The sequence below is a fragment of the Atta cephalotes genome (genome assembly GCF_000143395.1).
Source record: "Atta cephalotes unplaced genomic scaffold scaffold00003, whole genome shotgun sequence".
Classification (NCBI taxonomy): Eukaryota; Metazoa; Arthropoda; class Insecta; order Hymenoptera; family Formicidae; genus Atta; species Atta cephalotes.
In genome coordinates this window covers 2065761-2086928 of record NW_012130067.1, presented here as the reverse complement: position 1 = coordinate 2086928, position 21168 = coordinate 2065761, and the positions used below count along the sequence as shown (strand labels likewise).

Genomic DNA, 21168 nt, shown 5'->3' with positions numbered 1-21168 from the left:
TGATAGCACCGGCAGCAAATTTTATTTCTAAATTTTTTATATTACGCGAAAGTATTAATATTTTAGATTTAAAAAGCATTTTGGTTGATTTCGATATCATTTTTTGAAATATATTAATTTGAATATAGTTCTCTCTTTTCTCGTGTAATAATAATGTAATAATATAATAATAATGCATGTATCACATAGAGAAAGAGCTATATTTTCAAATTAACATATCTCGAAAACAAAAAATGATATTGTAACGAACAGAAATGCATTGTAAAACTAAAAGTTGCGTACCTTTGCGTGATAAATTTAGAAATAAAATTTATTATCGATGCTACAATGTCATAAAAATCTTTAACATTGTAAAGTTTGACCTATCTTTGACCAATTTTTCTTAAAAATGCGAACTAATAATCAAATTTAAGTAACGGATTCGTATTCAGTAGGCATAAATATACAGGAAAACTATTTACATTCGCGATATCAAAGAAAGTTAAACTTTGTTACCTAACATATAACATATGTTATTATGTATAATTAGCATTTATATATATAATATATTTATAAATTACTATCAATAAATAAAAATTAAATGAATATTGTTTCGTGAACATTATTTACATTATCAAGGCAAGAAGCAACTTGTATACATTAATCTTAAAGTTATATCTTAAAGTTATATTATATAAATACACAAGTATATTCTTTATGGAACTTTACTTATTAAACATTTCTTTTATCGAAACTTTTCTAATCCATATATTCCTTGTTAATCGGCTATGTTGTATTGATTGACTCTAGAAATTTTTTAAAAGGAATATATAAACATTTTTATTTAAAAGGAAATTGTATTCTGCATTGATGATATATTTCAAAGAAGATTTGAGATACCTCGCGAAAATATTTTTTATTTGTACATCATTACGAGTGATTCGTAGAATACACCGCGGCAATGTATCTACTATTTACATTACAACGAAGTTTCTTATTCTATTTATTTTCGGTGAAAATGCAGAGAAAGATCGCATTTGAAGATAATTTGCACACTAATTTAAAAAGTATACATTTGCCGGAAAATTATTATTATGAAACGAAAAAATGTAACATGATTTTTCAGTAAAGTTATAAAATGTTGCTAATAAATTTGATAGTTCTTCAAATTAGTTATACATGTATATATATTACTTATATACATATAAACAAATACACATTTTTTAAATGGAATTCCACATAATATTTCTAACTAATTAATTGATAACCAATTTTGTAAAAAAAGGATACAAACCTGTATTAAAATGTCTATTTCTTATCTTATGCGATAGGAGATTCGAAGTAACACAATACTCCCCAAAATAGTATACATATGTGCACGCACGCGCATGTGAGTATTTCACTTAATTTTTACATTATTTATTTTCAAAATATCTAATAATAACTATATATATATACATATATATATATATATATATATATACTTATACTTTTTATATAAATATACTTATACGTTTTCTAAATTCCTCTCTTTCACTTATTTATATGTGTGAGATACACAATGTCTTTAATGAAATAATAATACGACAGTGCAATTGAATCGTTTGATTAAACAACGTAGAATCAACCGATCCAGGTCTTCTTAATGAAATCTGCCGCTCTTTCACCTGCAACATGTACATATACAGTTATAAAAAGGAAAAGAGAAAGATGAAAAGTTTTACATACCGATCATAATCGCTGGCGCATTCGTATTACCGGATGTGACCCTCGGCATAATGCTTGTGTCGGCCACTCTTACACCTCGCACTCCTCTGACTCGCAATTGATTGTCAACCACAGCCATTGGATCATCTGGCGGTCCCATTTTGCAGGATCCCGCCTGATGATTCTCAGGTGCAGTGTCATGTCGAATTGCACATTCCCAGTAAGCGTCGCAACCAAATTTGAGATGCTCGCAATTCTTCACGGGAGTTCGGTCCAGCTCGAAACCATACCTATAAGTGATTTCCGTAGAATTCGTGAAAATAAGTCAAGATATCTGAGACTAATCTAAGATTTTTTTAATCATTTTTGATTATGATAAAAGTGATCTATGATATAAGAAATTGACTATGTTAAGAAAAATAAGAAAAATTTTTTATTGAAAAAGTATTACGAAAAATATGAATTAAAGAATAAAGTATATATTTGATTGTATATATTTGAGTTTATTTTAGGTGATCTATATATATATAATTTGCGTCAAAGTTTAGAATCTGATTCCATTTATATTTTTGTGTACTCTGTAACACAAATAAGTTTAAAGAGTAAAAAAAATGCATAGAAACATATATTTTAAAATATATACATATATCAAGTATATAAAATTATAAACAGAATTCTATCCTAAAATCTAAAATGCAAGTAAACCGTTTATGAATTTAAGAGATTGTTAAGAAAATGTAGAAACAATAGCAAAAACAGAAATAATAATAGACATAAGTATTTATGCTCTTCTATCTGGAATTTTCATTTTTTGAAAAAGATGCAACACGTCTGCATTTACTTACATTCATGAAAAAATTACTAAAAATTGAAAGTTAATACCTTTTGAGAGCCTGGGTCTCCGTTAATCGGATACTGAACTTAACGGCTTCCACGAGAGCTGCCGAATCGTCGGGATGAGTCAAGTATTTGGGGTAGATCAGCGGCTTCGAGAGAGGATCGTTGTTTCGTAAACGTAGATAACCGCGGCTTTTCGGGTGCAGGATAGTCGGGATGACGTAGATGCTGCGGTTTGCACCCTTCTTTTCGCCCACCATTCCAGTCTCCGCGCAATCGGCCAGGTAACCACCGAAGATTAGCTGTACATCGGGATGATCTTCTTTCGGATTCGCGTATTTAGTGTTTATCATTGCTGTCACTTCGGATATTCCTAGATCAATGCAATGCTAAATGAATCTCGTTCTGTTCTGTTTTCCAAAAATCTAACAATGTTATTAATTTAATATAATTGTAATGAAATAATTTTGTGTGTGTATAGAATGGTAACAATTATTGTTAAGATTTCCACATCATTAAAAAAATATATTTTTACAACCAAATATTTATTTTATAATAATTGAAGCGATCAAACCGTAGTAATATTTTATTCATAAATCTGTAACTTCTAATATCAGTATTATCATTGATTAACAAATAAAAAATTCAATTATTAATCTGACTCACAGTTCAGTCGATTTTGCTGTTAAGCGAAATTCGAAACATCAGTATTTCGAGTATAGATGCAATCGACGTTTTTGCGACACACTTAATGTATCCGAATCGCGTTCATTATTCTTATGTAATTTAATTGAGCTTCGAATCGCATAACTGATTCGCATAGCTGATGTCAAGAGAAGCGATTTTGCGAGTCGCATTTAGCGAGAACTGTGTCCCATTATAACGTCTCGCCGCGCCGCAGGCGTTCATGTGAAGACGCGATTCTCAAACGTGAAGGAGTTCAGCCTCGGAGGTAAGACTTGTTAAAAACTAGCACAGCTCGAGGCTATCGATCGTGGATACCTTAAAAAGCACTATGGGTTATGATCGAGTTAGTCTCGTGAAAGGGATACGTTATGAATATAACACACGCGACGGAGTACGTATTTACATAAATTCCCGAGCAATTTACTCGGTGAATTCCGACACAAAGTTATGCGCTCGCATCATTTTTAACGGTTACTCTCCTATCTTTAATAAAGAGGATGTACGAGTGGAATGTAAAGTAAATATGCCGTCCAATCAGAATTGTCTATATAATTAAATGTATTAATTAGATGATCGCACAAAAGGTAAATATGACAATCTCGAATAAACTTTTTTTTCGTGCGTCTGTCATTCTTTCTTTTATTAATGGCACAATAAACACAAATGTTCGTACTTCATTGTGGTTAGAGCTGGATATATTTTAGATATTTGTATTTGAAATAGAATATTTGAAATACAATTTGTATTTTATATTTCAGAGAAGCACATAAAAGTACAATATTTTGTATTTCAAATATACTGTAATAATGTATTTTGCTCAGCCCCGTTTAAAGTATACGTTAAGAATGTGTGTTATCAAGAAATAAGAGTTATTGCCTCTTCTGGAAATTCTAATGTAAGTGAAATAGAATTTCCGTGCAATGTTGAGGGCTTGGCATCGTTGAGGAATTTAATGATACATATCGTAATTAAAAGATTACAAAGGTATTTCGTATTTTAAAAAATTTGGAAGTATTTTCATTTTGTACTTTATATTTCAAATCGAAAGATTGACAGTATTTTGTATCTTGTATTTCAAATATTTTGATGATATATTTTGTCAAGCCCTGACAATGATTAATTATACATAGAGCGTTTTTAATAATATGTGAGTATAACTTTAGAAATTAATTCAGGACACGGAAAATTCATATAAACGTTTATTCTGTCTATGATCTTCTTTTTCAAATTACGTTTTCATGTTTCACTCATTTTCATTATAAACTGAGTTGGTTTAGCTGATTCTATTCAAATGTTTACTATCAATTTAAGATGTTTACTATTAAACAAAAATGCATTAAAATGCTATGCTAACTCAGTTTATAATGAAAATTAATAAAACACGAAACGCCTATAACTTTCGGAAACAAGATCAGATAATACATATGTTTATATAATTTTTATGTGTTATTTTTCCTGAATTTATTTCTCTTAAAGTTGTACCTACTTGTTATGAAAAATCCTGTATACTCTCCTGTCTCTCTATAAAATCCTGTCTCTTTTAATCGATATTTACACGCATCGTAATTAAACCTATAATGTAATGGAAATGCAAATGTAATTTATAGAAAGGTACATGATAATCATTCAAAGCAGGTAAGTTGTTAATATTAATTTATGAGAAGGAATTAGTGTTGTTAATATTAGATTGATGATCAACCTTAAATATCATCACTGATGTTCTCATAAATTATCGCACTTAAATTAACAATTAATATTGCAATGAAAAAAGTGATTAGTTATTAACATGTCTAAAAGTTACGTCAGATATTACGTATTTCATACATCGTTAAATCATTAATTTTTAATGTTATATCAATATCTCTATACATTTCATTTTTTATCATTGTATTTCTCAGTCTCGTTGTTAGGTTTTTTCTTCGGGTCATAGAAAGCTTGAGAAATAATATTCGAACATAATGATGTATGGAGTGTATGTGAAATAATGGCACGGTACGAGGATCAGATAATTCGCATTGACAAATCATAAGAAGAGAGTCACGAGTAGCGCACGAGACGATGATCGGCTTCAAGTCAGCAATTCGGATGACGGTAAATAGATCTGTCGGTCGGGATAAGTCACGTAATCGCGGGTCGACAGAACCACGAACGTGACCATTGTGCAATAATACACTTTCACTGCTCGTGGCACGAAGCCCGTGAATTAACGCTTCGAGATGCAACATCCTTCGACATGGTAAACAGGAAGGAGAATAGACTAGTACTTTAACCCGACCGCGTTGCCCCGATCAATGAAATTGTAACCCTAGGGAGTTGCAAACCCTCGATCTCAGGTCTCGAGTTCTCTAATGTAATAACCCGAGACAATGATGGCTTATACTTGTAGAGTAAAAATACAGATAGGATCGAAGTTACGGCCTCTTCGATTTTTCTCCGAGAGTCACGCTAAACTTTATTTATGTTTCAAGAAGTTAAATTTTTTAACTTACGTTATTGATTAAATATTTTTTTGAAATTATATATAATAAATCAAAAATAAACAAATCAAAAATTGATCACAATCTAATAAAATGTGAAACAAAAGAAACTGCAACGAGTAATTTAATTGAAAACGTAATTAGATATCCGTTATGTCTTGTTACTCGGCATATGTGTATATTATTTTGTTTTAATTTTACATATATAATTAATTTTTTTAACAGTGTTAAACAATTTATTATTTTCCTAATTTTTATTTTTAACAGTTCTGTTCTTTTCTTGACTTTTTTATTTGTTATTATATAACTGTAAATATTTTTTATATATATTCATGCATATTTTTAAACTTTTTTATCTAGGAAAGTTCTTTAGATTTTTCATTGCTCGTTTCATTCTTACACAATTAAAAAATTTTTAAGTAAACGTTTAGAGCAGTCTGTCTTACCTGTTCCAGACATCAGGCCATCCCTGAAGAGCAAATATTCCATAGCGGTCGCCCAATTAAGAGGAGTAGTATCGGTATCATTGATGGTGAAGGTCAACGCGTAGGCAACATGATTGTGAAGATTCTTGCCGACACCCGGGAGATCGCGAACAACCGGCACTCCCACTGTATTGAGTTCATCTCGAGATCCTATGCCACTATTTAAGAGGATTTGCGGTGAGTTAACGGCACCTGAACAAACGTGATGATTTCATTGCAAGGATTTGTGTGCACGATAGTAACGCTAAATACATGTATGTAACAATAAATCCTACAGATTTTATCACTGGATAATATCGTGAACGTAAAAGGTAATGCAAATTTATTCATTCAATAAATATTCATTAAATATTTATAAAATATAAAGATATAAAAATTAAAAAATGATTTTTTCATCTCTACTATAAATTTAATTTTATTATCTATTGTAGAGTATTTAAAGATAAAGAATTTATCGGCGTGTATTTGTCTTCTATCGCTTCAATATCATTGCGAAGTTTAGTCCTAAAGACGTCGTAAGATGCGCAATCCGTGTTCGAGAGAAATCGATTACTATCCCTCGAGAGAATTTGTAGAAGGATGAGTAACTGAGACTGATTCTCTATGTATGTGTGCAGAGCGTAGTTTCTAAACACAGATTTCTATATATGCGATATTCTTGACATGAATAGGGATGTAGTTGCGCCTCTTCAGAGGTGTCTTCTTCCGTGTCAAAGATAAGACAGAACCGTCGATATATTCGAGTCCTTGAGAAAGGAGAAGTCTATAGAGATTTGTCTGACTTGCACCGGTTTAAATTACACACGAATGCTAGCCGACGAAGCGTTCATTATCTCAATTAATCGGTAGAATTACCTCCGCTCACGATCACCTCCTTTGCAACCGACACGTGTTTCATCATTCCGTCATGAAGGAACTCAACACCGACCGCCCTGTTATTCTCGTCGAAGAGGATCTTCGTCGCCGTTGAATTTAGCATTATATGAAGATTCGGACGGTTCCGAGCGGGACGCAGGAAGGCGCGCGCTGTGGAAAGACGTGAGCCATTCCTGGATGTGGTCTGCGCTATGGCGAACCCGGTGTGAGTTCGTCCGTTCAGATCAACCGTATCGTATCCTGATATAGATAGATAAATAGATAAATAGATAAATAAATGCGTTTATAAGAAATTTTAGAGTAAGTTCTCTAAAGTGGCGTCTATAATAAGATTAATTACGTCAAATTTAATAAGACTTTAAATCTTAAACTGTAAGAGAAATTGATCAATCACAATGAGGAGAATAATCTATTGATTAATTATTGATTAATTTCTTACGGCTTAAGGCTTAAAGGTTAAATTTTACACACTAAAATCTCATTGTAGACGCCGTTTAAGAATACAGTGCATTGAGATTAAAGGCTAACAAAGACAAACAGTGAGTAGAGAACTAAAAATTAATAAGCGGAAATAGAAAGGAAAAAGTAAGACAAAAGCAATTCATTTTGGATTTCTTTGATTAATCTTCTCTGATTAATATCTTAATAAATTTAGAGATAAAAATTGTGTGGTCGCTCAAACTTCGCAATTATATGTACCTAATTCTTTTCCAGCTTCCAAGAGAGAGGTACTTAATGGCGGGTGGTAAGGAAACTGCATGACCGTGAGTGGTCCGCCGATCCCGTGATAGCCGTAATCCATGCTGTTCACTTGCTGATTATCCTCGCTCCGTATAAAAAACGGTAGGACGTCGCGATAGGACCATCCGACGTTGCCGAGCTTGGCCCAGTCATCGTAATCCTTGCGCGAGCCTCTCATATACATCATCCCGTTCATAACGCTCGTACCACCGAGGACCTACGGATTTACGTTGTTATCTACCGTTCCATATTGTAGTTTCATATAGATATTTCATAACAAGTATCTCTGACAAAGAAAAATCCTCTAATTTTTAATTAAAACTACAAAATTATAAATTGTTAAATTTATTTTAACACTAATTCGATTGAAAATTCATTAATTTCGTATTTTCTGTAATGACAAAAATACTTAAGACCTTTAAAAATAAAAACATTTTGTATCTATACAACTTTTAATCATGATATAATTAAAATCAGAAATTTAATTGAAAAATAATTAGAGAAAAAAATTGATAGAAGAATTATTATAACATCGAGGTTTCTTCTTCTTTTTTCCGTTCCTTTATTCCATCTAATTCTACATACTTTTCCTCTAGGCCAGTAACATTTTTTGTGTTCCTTGTTCAAGCAAGCTTCGTCCTCGCTCTCTGTGGTGTACTGCCAGTCGATGTCGCTGCCGATGAAATTGAAGAAGAAGGAAGGTATCTGGGTGCCCGTTGGTTCGTCCAAACCAGCTTCCAACAGCAATACGGAAAATCTCGGCTCTTCCGACAATCTGGCCGCGACGGTCGCTCCAGCGCTACCGCCTCCAATCACTACGAAATCGTACCTACAGAAGGAGAGACATCGCGTTGACATTGAATCCTAATATTAAGCCTACATATATTTGAAAACAGTGTAACAAGTGTTACATTACAAAAATATCATAAATCTTGTCTAGTTTTTTTCTGATATCAACAAGGTATATGCATATCTCGTTACTCAACCTTTGTGCTTAATTATCGAGCTGGGTCATTGATCTTGTGATAAATGAAGCGCGAATAGCATGAAAACTCTCAGCTGACTGAAATTTCGATCCTTCTCCTTAATTTGATAAATGACATTTTGAAAGCAAGAATGTCGTGTTAGTACGGATGATTGCTCGATTTTCAACAATTTACGATGTATACTCATTAACGAAAGACACGTTAATCAGCATAATCATATTATTAAGTAATCTCCTTACTTTTGACGAATTAAAAACTGGGTTAGAGAGAATGAAGAGAAATTATTACAGGAAAAAGTGAGAAATTAAACTCACTCAATTAAACTGTTAAACTGAATTATTTGTTCTCTCATAATAAGTTGTCTTCTTCCTTTAATTGGATAATTAAATCGATAATTATCATTACATAATTAATAACTTAATAAGCCTCGTTCTGGGATTTAATTAAACTTTATTAAATTCAATTCTTAATTTGCCTAGTAAACTAATGATTGTTACATCATGAATGTTGGTAAATTTGATCGATTTTGCGTCGCAGACCTCTGTATTGGGGACGGAGCATCCTTTTCCCTTCTAGCTATGCCTCCATATCGACATCGGGCGAAAGGCGGGTTTCTCAGGAGGTTGCTCGGGACGATCGTAAGTGTCCGTGGTATATGTTCTCAGTTGAATGCCACGGCGTGCCTGTATTTATATGCTAGGAGGGACAATGACATACTTTTACGCGCGAGACTTGATAGAACGGCGTACACACATAATAAAATACTATAAGAATCTCCTCGATCATCTTCCTCTCAATTGTGTCTTTGATTAATCTGGAACCAATTTCCTTATAAAATTGCCGAGGGATATGTGATTTTTAAATCATAAACATTAGGTCTGTTTTTTATTTTTACATAAGACTGCACCAGAACTTTCTGTCTCGCTTTCGCCAAAAATATCAAATATCTATTTATTTATTTTAAGTTTCAAAAGTATAGATTTCAATGATAGAAAATAAACTTATTGTAAGATGAAGATCTTAAAAATAAAACATAAAAAAATATAAGTAGTTAACAATAGTAATTAATAGAAAGTATCAAATTATTTTTTTAAAAATTAACTCTTTTTAATTAGCGAATTCATTACGTTTCTCACGAGAGATATGGATCTCTTACATATCTTACACGTTTTACATATCTTAATTAATTTAATTTAATTTATTTTATTAATGTCCTCTTCAGTGTGTGAATATTGAGCATGAGATATATAATGCAAATATAATATCTCTTACATCATTTTGTCTTATATATCGTTATGTTGTTATCACTCTGTCAAAATCCAACATTAAGAAATCCACCAATATCTGTGGAAATGCATTAATACACACTGTTTCATTCTTATGTAAATTTACTGGAATGAATATGTCAAATAACTCAGATTGTCTAAGTGCCAGCAGCTATGTAACGGCAGGTCGAGATAAGCATAAGTGCTATCGAACCTGTTTTCATCTTCGCTAAACAGGTTCTTGTATGACACAAGTAATAATTTCACTGCACACTCTGCGTTCTTTTCCATTTTTTTGACGGTCGCAGTTTTGCAGATCACTTTGTGTCCTTCGCGCATGATAAGATAAGACAAAAGCATATAAAACGACTAAGTATTGTTTAATAATCAAAGTTCTTATACATTTGAATATCAATTGCAAAATTAAGGTGTAAAGGACGTTCTGCGGAACATCATATATTTAAGGACCAAATAAATAAATCAAAGACACTTAAAAATCAAATAAATTAAAATAAATTTTGTCTCGCGCATTTTATAAAAACTTATTTTTATATGCTCTTTTTTTACGTGCACAGAAAAATATGCAAATAATAATTACTTATTTCAAATATCTCAAAAGTTTATATATCCACAAATCTATTATAAATTCATCAGAAGCATTAAATTTATTGAAAATATATTCTGAATCCTAGTAAGTTTAATACTTCAATCACGTTTATTAAATTAAAACAAATTCGATTTGCTCATTATGAAAAGTTCGTTTCTTCGATCAAATTTTATTTATTTTAATTTTTTATAAATATTCTTCGAAAGAAAATAAATTCTTGTTTTGAGTACATAATAATGAACTTTTCTAAAATTTTGTAATAAGTATATTTTTTTATAGATTATTATCAAGAAAATATTCTCTTTGATAAAAAGATAACCGTTACTTAAAAGAAAGAAAATAAATTTAATTTTTTTTTTAGCAGTAAATTGATATTTTTCTGTGTGTGGTTCGACACATCTCTTTCGTAGCTAATTCTTTCCCGAGTATAAAAGAGCTCTCTGCTCCTTTCGCGCGTCGGTGCGTGCAGCGCAAGTGCGCGTCGATGAGGCGACGAGATGTGACGCAACGAAGAGATGCATCAGAACAATGGCCCGCGATATTACGTACGCGCGTAACAACGATCTCGCGGATGGAGGTGTGCATGGATGCTCGTGTTTTTCCGAGAAAGAAAGAGAGAAACGAGAAAAGCGCCGGTAGTACTTCTGTGATATTACGTGAGTAACGTGTGCCCGCGACACAATCGTATATCCGTATTTAGGATTCGTCGCGGAACACTTCCCGCGGATGCGATGCTCTCTTCTTCTTAGCGGAAGAAATCTCTCTCATCGATAAGTGCCAAAAGATCCCATGCGGGAAAGAAAAAAGGTGCGACGTGTTATTACATTCAGTGCGCGCACAATGCGGTCGCGAGATAAGGAAACCACTCGGGATGGTGGTAGATTCATCCTCGCGACCGTATCTCCCGACCTCGATCGGACGATCAAACGATACGAAAACAAGGAAATCGTGTTTGTGAGTTTCCTAAGTTCGCGTTCCCGCTATCCGGGTAATTGCTGATAACCGCGATAGTTGGACAAATTGACAATCCGACGGACATTCGTGACTCAGCGACTCAATGAGATTTATGAATGTATGTGTTTTCGACATTCATGAACTCTCGGGAGAGATATGCCGTTCCTATTTTCCGAGCTCTTAATCTTCATTTTTAATGTAAAATAGGATTTGCCATATTCGACAAGAATTAATGTACATTCTCTAAATTTTTAGTAGAATCTAACTCTAAAAAGTGAAAATTGAATGTCTTGAAAAGAATAGCACACTTTTCAGTCTGTAACAATGAGATTTCATTCTTAATGAGAATTCACTTCAAAAGTTTTAAAGAGTAAAGACGGTAAATGCAAATTGACGTGTAGTTAATTAGGGCGCAGTAATATTTTAATAAGCAAATTAATTTAGCAATAAAAATAACAATAACAATTAAGACATTCATAAATAACACAAAGATGTCGATCATAAGACAGGAAATTCCTATCACCTAAGAAGATGTCATAAATATGGAATGCTTAACATCCAATATATAAGCTATGTTCGTTTTGATGTTCACAATGCTTGTATAATTTGTCCTTTTTTAATATTTAATAAAGAACAAGGATAAAATGTTACTAATTAGAGCGCTATTGAGTTGCTAAAGTAAACGTAGCCACAGTGAACATAATTTCCATTCAGAATCGATAATAAAGATAATGGCACAAAAGACTTAAGTAACAAAACGTAAGCAATAAGAAAATCAATATGTTTGATTTGCTTACGTTATGACTTTACGAGCTTTGTGATTAGCCAACGCTTACTGCTTTTTTTTGTCTGCTCTGGATAGATAAAGCAATTTATAAAGAAACATTTGAAATAAATCATTAGTAAGGCCAAGAGCACGTAACAAAGGAATTCTTTATCGAAGAACTCTTTAAACTGGTGCACAACAGTGCAATAAGTTGAAGTGAAAGAAACAGTTCAGAGAGAATTATCGATAAAGAACAGATCTAAATCGTCGGCGGACTGTGTCGTTTATGGAAAATAATTAAAAATGTATTGTGCATGCAATGGTTACATACATTGTCACATGGACTTTCCATCAATGACACAATAGTCGACCGATACTTTGTCATGTTTTTGCCCTAACAGTAAAAAAATTGTTCACATGATAAAAATTAGTCAATACGACTATTAAATAAATTAAAGTTAAAAATAAAATATAGAGACTGAATATCTAGTTAATATAATAATCAAATGTCAAAAATCCTTTTCATTTTCCTTCGATGTCATTTTATGTCATTAACGCACACTTGATTGTCGCACTGAGAGATACACATCATGTACTTATTTATACGCGTGGATAATAATTCCTGATGAATTGATTGCTGTTATTGCGCAATCCATCGAAAGAAATCATCAAAGGCGAGGTTGATTAGGATCTCCTTTTCGGTTACTCGTGACCCATATATTTGGCAATCGCCTCGTCCAGAACGGTCTTTGTATGAAATTTACCTCGTATTGACGCTGCTCGGTGGCGCAGGTCTGTTACACGGGTCCTCGAGGTCGCATTGACTACGCAAGAAGACTTCGAGAAGCCCCATAAAGAGCATGAAGGACGAGCCACCGCATGTCGAGGCCAAAGTGGGTCCTGCGGACGTGGTCAACGGACAATTGCAACTCATCTGAGAACAGAAACATTATTAGTGTTTCATCAATCACGTAGTGACTCGACGTAAATAGGCTTTACCGGTGCTGCAACACCGAAAAGCCTCACCGTAAGACAACAATTTACTTTGGCGGATCTGATTGAAACTGAACTCGTTCTCGGTTCTTTTACACGATAGTAAATAACGTACGTCGATATCGATGGGGAAAGGACTTTATCAAATTGTCGCGCGTTAATTCCAAGGAGAACGTATTTTATTTGAGAACGTTTCTTCAAGCCGCGCGATCAACTACAATAACTAACCGCAGAAATGCATGACCATTTAATTTACGAGTATTACTGTGATTACGTAAATTATGTGATAATCATATATCTTCTTGTACCTCGAAGATAACGGTAACTGTCATCGCGTTTTGCTGTAACATGATTATACAGATTAAATTGATTATTTCTCAATAATCACGACGGCGATATTAATAGTACTATAATCAGGATTACATGAAATATAATAATCTGTATCTACGAGAATATTAACTGTGTAAACTATGTCATAGAATATTAACTATGTTTGATGTGTAAACAATCTGGATCACTAAAGAGTATATTCTTTGTCGTTGTACTGATTATACATAATAAAAATAATAAAATATAAAAATAAATAATTAAGTTTTTTGATTGCTAATATATTTGACTTTTACATTAATAATATAACATTAAAAATATAAAAGTATACAAGTTTAGTATTAAATTGTTCTTCTCGCTTATACATCTTTATTTATTAATATAAAAGTCAGATATTAATAATTATAGAATTTAATTATTTCTTTCTGTATTATCCCGTTTATGATAATTTACATATTTTATTGCCTACATGAAAACAATTCGTGTAAAGTCAACGCGTAAACAATACATGAATACTCCATGTTAATGTAGTGTGTTGAAACATACAACGCAAACTTGCTCTTAATTGTCCGGTTGAAAGGTAAAGCGTGTGATGCTGCGAAAATAATATTTTCATTCAGCAAAGGAGCCGAAGCATCTAACAATAAGCAATATTCCTTAACCAGTCATGCACCGATGCAATCCGCCGAGAGCGCGTTTATCTTCGATCCGCTGCATCGTCGGCGGACCATGAAGCTGAGCTCCGTTCCGTGAAGAACAAAGGCCCGAACGAGAGTGAGAGTGCGCATACCGACGTCGCCGTCGTAGTCACTGTCGAACGTGTAACCGGTGTAACAGTCCCGTAATAGAGTGTGTCCGGCTGTAAATTCATTCAGCTCCGTTCGACCAGCGACCGGCGCGATTGAGAGGCGATTCCTCTTCGCGGGAGGCGCGCCGCACGTGCTTTCTACAATGTAATTCTCTTGCATTGCGTCTCTCTCGGAATGCGCGCCTGCCTTGTATGCGCGCGTACGTGTATACAGCGGTGAAACTTTTTTTTTACACCGCGTGTTTCCTCTTCCGACATTTCTCACAGTCGGATACATAATCGCGTGAGGCGTAACGCGCCGAATATCTACCGCGAACCCGCGAGTGAAGCGTAACGATTGTATGTAGGGATTGCATTCACGCGACGCTTAAATTTTCGGTGAGAAAGCACGAGAGGTGTGGAAAAACAAAGAGAGCAACACGCTGTACGTCTTCTCTTCATTGAAAAGGAAACTTATAGAGCACAGACCTCCGAGAGACATCTTAAACGTATCCAGGAGATGTTCTTTGTCCTAAGGATATTTCTAAAATGTCCTGCAAATAAAGTGTGTTGTATGGGAAAGATTTAGATGCCAAGGTCGATATTGTAATGATTTTTTCTAAATAATATTTATTATATTTTAAAGATTAATACGTGGATTATTTCTTCTAATTTCTAGACACACATTCAGAGAATTTCCACAAATTTTCAAATTTATTAGGGAGAAAGATAAAGCTAAATTTTTTTTTGACAGATCAGTGAACTCTGCGTTTAAAGTCTGATATCAGTTCAATGGATTTTTAACGAGATAGATAAAGGATAGATCTTTAATAAGAGACGGCTTTTATTAACGAAATTATATTTGACAGGTTGTATTGCACGGATGTACCTGACACAACACGGTAAGGACGTAAGAAAACAGAAGGAGAAGCTGTAAAATAGCATGACTTTCGTAATCGACGGCGAGACAGTGCGCGGTTCTCGGTCAGTGAACGTAACGGTGTTGAGGCTTTGCGAAGGAACGTATATACGCTCGAGTAGCTGTAGGCAAATTCGGGCTCCTGCAATTACGTACTAAAGTACCATAATGTACCTGAAGCTGAATGTAATAAACAAAACTCGAAACAGTCAAAGTAGGAAATGAGTTCGTCTTATTTGTCTATTCTATCAAAGGTAATAGTATAATAATGATTCAGTGAAATTAGAATTTTAAAAATATCGGAAATGATGATTTCTACAAATTATGGTATATAATTAATAATATTTCTGAATCATGATTTCGTCGTACTAGATTTGTATCAAATGATTTAAACGAAACGTATCTAATTTTATATCATTTATATAAAATAAATTTTAATAATATTTATTTAAATTTTATCGCAGGATATAAATTGTAAAATAAAATCAAGTGATATACTTTTGTCTGATTATATTTATACTATTTTCAAAATGGAACGCTTGATATTTTTGTTTAATTATTATTATAGATCGTTCTTATTATTTATTTTACATACTCGACGTTAATGCACTTCCTGATTAATTAGTACGTCATCCATGTTCGCTGGATATCTTTCGCTCGAAATGGAAAATCACGAATAAACAAAGTAATTTTCGATCGTTTAAAGTAATGGAAATATAATTTTACTCATTTTTTTGTCATTATCTTACGTGCGTGCATCTGAGCATCAACTCATTGAGAAATTGCTTGCTCATAATCCTAGCAATTCTGAAGAACGCATCTCGCTTCCCATTTTCCCACGTAAATTATCGCAATATGTAAATTAATATATATGATAACGAAACAAGTCTTTCCTCTCCCTAGAGAATTCGCACCTCATTTCTTACGTTCATCTCTTGATGATATAATTCGTTCTGGATATAATTAAGCTTTAAATACTTTTTCAAAAGATTTTTAAAAATTTTTACCTGTGAAATAGAAGGGAGAATATACTTATGATTTGTACACGCTTCAATTTCTCGACCGCGTGAAATTATCGTCTGATTTCTCAGAAACGTTAACTGATGTTTGTATTTTTTCTAATTGTTATTCATATATTGTTATCTAATGTGTTACACACGTAACATATACGATCAATCGCATAACAGAGCACAGTTTGACGTGTAATGATTGTTTGCACGAGAAGATCGTAGCACCTGAGAGGGTGTTAATTGGAATTTATGTAACTTAAAAATGCTTAAAGTTGGCGTTAACAACATCGCAACATCGCCACAAAGAGAGTATAATTTCCCGCAAATTACTACTATATGCTTCTTGATTCTTGAGCGTGAAAATGTAGATATTACACGCTACGTTACATATTTCCTGACGTGATTTTCCATGTCAATTTCATCTATTTTGCTATATTCACCTTATTATATACGTATCCAGTTTTGACGGATATCTTCGATGTGATAGCTATTTGATTACAATGTTGTGCAATGTCTTATGCGTAAGATCTGAACTTACGACTCTGAATAATCTTAATTTTTATACAATTATGAGATATTCAATAATAGCAAATTTCATTGCGATTCAATGCGATTAAAAATTATTCTCTTCTATATATGGCCGGATATCTGCTTAATTGTTTTTTAATGAACACAGCCGAGCAAAGCTGCTAGGCATAGGCAAATATATTAAACATAATTATGTCATACGTGCTTTATAATAATTTTCAAGACTTACGATTTTAATGGAAAAATTACTGTGTCTATATGACAAACCGTTATCAGTTTTTTTTTTATAATTATATACAATCACACTTCAGAAAGCAAGGTGATTATGATATAATCTTAAAACTTTATATAACTTTAATTTGACATTGCTAAACGGATAAGAATCATCACGTTTCGTGCATTTCTCTCACGTGATTGACGATACGATCTTTAAGCACGCATAAGTCTCTCAAGGACTTGCGAGTGAATACCATATTCTACTGATAGACTTAAAAAAACGAATTATGCATATTCGACAAGGACATCGTACTTGTCGCTGCAGTGACAATTATGCATTTAAAGGGAGAGGTAAGCGTCTGACGACGCTTAATGCCAAGATACGATTATCAGTGAATTAATCCTGCATATTTATCACTGCGTTTATTTAACAAGTAATTAACTATTGCACAGAGACACAATTTCTAGTTGCAAAAATGCATCAAGCGTGTAACACATATCAGAGACAAGAAGACGAGGCTCAGACCTTTCACTCATTTTCCTGTCAGATATGTAAATATACAAACATTCATACATATATTTATAAATTTTTATGAGACATTATATATGACGTTTCTTTCTTTGGTTAATATTAATAGATGTTTATCAATTAATTCGCTAACTAATTTTTATATATCTTGCATATGCACGGAAATAATTATATAGTCGTTAGAATTTTGAATGAGTATTACTTGGAAAACTTTATCTCAGTTTGATATAATATTTCATTTTATATGCTGGTTCTATGTAAAACAATCAAAATTAATTAATTAAAGTAACAATTCTAGTTCCTTTCCTCTTCCTTTTTCTTTTTCTTAATGATAATAAGAAATGAAAAAAATTTATTAATAATTTCATTGATAATAATAGTTTATATTTATATTTCATAAATATATGAAACTACGGAGGATCGCATCAACCGTCCTGGTTTTGATGTCACGAATGAAGAGATACAGGAATCATCTCCAGTCTGTCTCCAGACAGAATATCTTGACTCCAAATCTTGACTCGCCAAAATTACACCGGTTTCAAGGTCTGGTAGGTCTCACCAAGACCAGAGTAGAGAAGAAAAGGCAAAGAACTCACCTTTCAAGGATGATCACCCCGTATCCTTCGAAAGATAATTGCTCGACTGGAACAGCCCGCAACACAGCGCGGAAAAGACGCACGAGAGAATAAGCGTAGTTCGCGGTACCGTGATCAACGGCCGACTAGACCGGTACCATTCCCCATCACCGTGGTAATATTCGACAACTTCCACCACTTTTCTACCTTCTCTCTTCTGCTTCGCACTCGCAGGAATACTTTCGGGAATTTACGTGCTGCGACTAGTTAGCATCACAAAGAAATTTCGCGATGACGCGCGGTGGAGGGACCGGTAGGCACTAATTAAATTATTGCGGATACTTCCGCTGAAGATCTCTTAATGACAGAGGAAGAAATTCTCTACGATACAGAATGTAGTCATTAATTAAGTAATCGTTATGACTATTGTCTGTATTGATTAAATTATCATGTTCTAAGAATAATATACTATCTCAAATTAAATATGATTAAGGAACAAGTATCATAGTAAATCGAATTAGATAATTGTTTAATTTAGTCAATACAATATACGTATTGTCCGAAAGAAATTCCTAATTGAATCTGCAAAAAAGTTTGTCGAAAGACAAGCTAAGGATAATATAGTTAATATAATATATTTGGTTATCTCATGATATTATCCAAGTGCGAAGAGAAACGATATTCGTGAGGGATAAATTCATTTTCCTCAGACACGTTGCCTGACACCGTTCTCCAAAGTACGCGAAATACTGCAATTTCTCGCTGCCATTGTATATTTGTTTACTCTACCCCCGAGCTAATAATCGCGGAAGTATTTACAAACGAACGATTTCGTTTCTAAAATCACGCTATGGAAAGGAAAAGGAAAGGCGACGACAGAGAGATAATAAAAAAACACTCATAAATTTTGCACTCGATCAGAAAGGTACCGTTTCCCACGATCCCGTCATTTCGATGCCGCTGATATTGTTATAGTTCTCGTGACTGGAATATTCGTCGTGTACTGTTCGGTTTCTCATATTATTGTTACGGATATAATAAGCCTCATAGGAGAGGCATTACTACACGTTCGTTGTCGAATAAGTCTTCGTCAAGAAGAAACGTGATCAGCATATCACGCTGTGAAACTGAAATTCGGAACCGGTTTCACAAGTCATCCAGAATAAGATAAAAATATCGAGACATCGTTCGCGAATACCTGTATTTCCTTCCCCGTTCAACGTTTAAAAGCTTAGAGAAGCTCCTCCATATTCGCGACTTGATTTGCCAACATAGTGAACGGATATCGTGTCATAAGGGTAATTTGCGAGACCGTGGAGTTTCTCATCCCGAGTGCTATAATCATTTTGCCCCGTTGAAGCAGGTGGACTGAATGTCGCAATATTTTTATTGCGCCCGTCTACGTATCGCATTTCAGAAACTCGACTCTTCTTCTCGTCCGTAATTTGGCCTCTCGCGGACGTTTCTATGTCGACCAATGTATCATTTCTGTATCTGTAAACATCAATGACACGTTGCAGTGAAGCCAGATATTATAATTACATAAACGTATGCGAGATTTCTTCTATTTTATTTTTAGGTAAATTAAATTTATTTTTTCGCAATATAGTAAAGCTTCGAAATTTTTTTATATACAATCTTATACAATTTTGATACTCAGTTATTCTTATTTTTATTTTCTTGCATTTATCGTTACGTTGTTTCAACATTATGCGATCTAGCATAACTTTAGAGAATCATTTTTACACAGGTTATCAATTGCGACATCAGTGATGTTTCGTTTGGATGTTTCCTTGTTCGCGGCTTGACTGAGGCTCATTTCGTTCCAGTTAATTATGAATCATATACCACGGTCGCCACTCATAGTCCTGTATGGTTTGAATATGATGGAATAAACAATTGCCACACTAATTCTGAAAGTACACACGAGGACATAAATATCTAGATATATCTTTTTATGCCTTTTCAATCCTCATGTCTTTTCTTCTCATTTCTTTTCTTCTTATATACCTTCTTCGATACGCAACTTCAGATGGCTAAGCCTTTATGTCCTTGTGTGTACAAACATTTGGAAGATAATCCTTTGAAGCATACTCACATTAGAATTATCTAATTCTTTGTTATGAATATTTAGCGAAGCAGTGCTTGTTTTTTCCATTATTGGGGAACTGCTATGATCGTTGAGCGATTCATCGGTATGATTCGTCTTGATGTTTTCTATCTTGGCAATTGTAGAACTTATATTTGTATAATCAATAGTCTCATTTGTAATCATCGAAGTATTATCCACCTTCGAATTTCCAATATCTAAAATAGTAACATTTAGTAACATTTACAACGAATTAAAAAAAACAATTATTTAAATCTTATTTAAATAAATTATATTTAATAACTCAAATAATTTAAATCGTAAAAAATTAAATAATTTAATTATGCAGAATATAAAATATCCAGATATTAATTTTTAAATTGGCAATCATTAATTAGTAATCTGCTATAAAAGATCTCTCTTTATGAAAAGAAATCTCTTTATGAAGCTAATAAATTACATTTTTTAATTACTTTTAAGTACATTTATGATACAACTTAAATTTAAAGTTCAGTTATAAAGATACGCAACACTTTAAAGGTGAAAAAAATTGCAAAAAGTGATTTATACTTTAGAAATGGTTTTTGTAGAAGAAAAATCAACTCTAAATTATGTTTCATAAATTTGTCTTTAATGGATTTTGTGACAATATGTCTTGCAACTCAAATTTTTAAATTTCTGCGATGTTAATGTTCATTGATCAGAATACAATTCCAACTAACATAAATACCTGCAGGTGTTATTTCTGGCAAAGGTATTGAAGCAGCTTCGCTAAAAAAGTCAGTGAAGAATGCATCAGTGAAGAATGGTAGAAATTGTCCTCGTTTT

General features: G+C 33.2%; 1 protein-coding gene across 1 annotated transcript; it reads right to left on the bottom strand.

The window, feature by feature from the left end:
* Window positions 1-1602: 1602 nt before the first annotated feature.
* LOC105625228 (glucose dehydrogenase [FAD, quinone]-like) lies at window positions 1603-20825 on the bottom strand. Its single transcript, XM_012206572.1, has 9 exons — window positions 20814-20825; window positions 13132-13301; window positions 8375-8618; window positions 7748-8006; window positions 7028-7288; window positions 6134-6364; window positions 2569-2896; window positions 1708-1976; window positions 1603-1646 (listed from the first exon to the last, which is right to left on the bottom strand). The coding sequence occupies exons 1-9, from the start codon at window positions 20823-20825 to the stop codon at window positions 1603-1605; spliced, it is 1818 nt and encodes a 605-aa protein (XP_012061962.1).
* Window positions 20826-21168: the final 343 nt, after the last annotated feature.

What these genes read in the sequence shown, in the direction of transcription:
- LOC105625228 (XM_012206572.1), bottom strand. An exon ending in GGAGGTGATCGTGAGCGGAG is followed by an intron (nt 6,365 to 7,027) that starts GTAATTCTACCG and finishes ACGTTTGTTCAG; the next exon opens with GTGCCGTTAACTCACCGCAA. An exon ending in TGCGCCAGCGATTATGATCG is followed by an intron (nt 1,647 to 1,707) that starts GTATGTAAAACT and finishes TACATGTTGCAG; the next exon opens with GTGAAAGAGCGGCAGATTTC.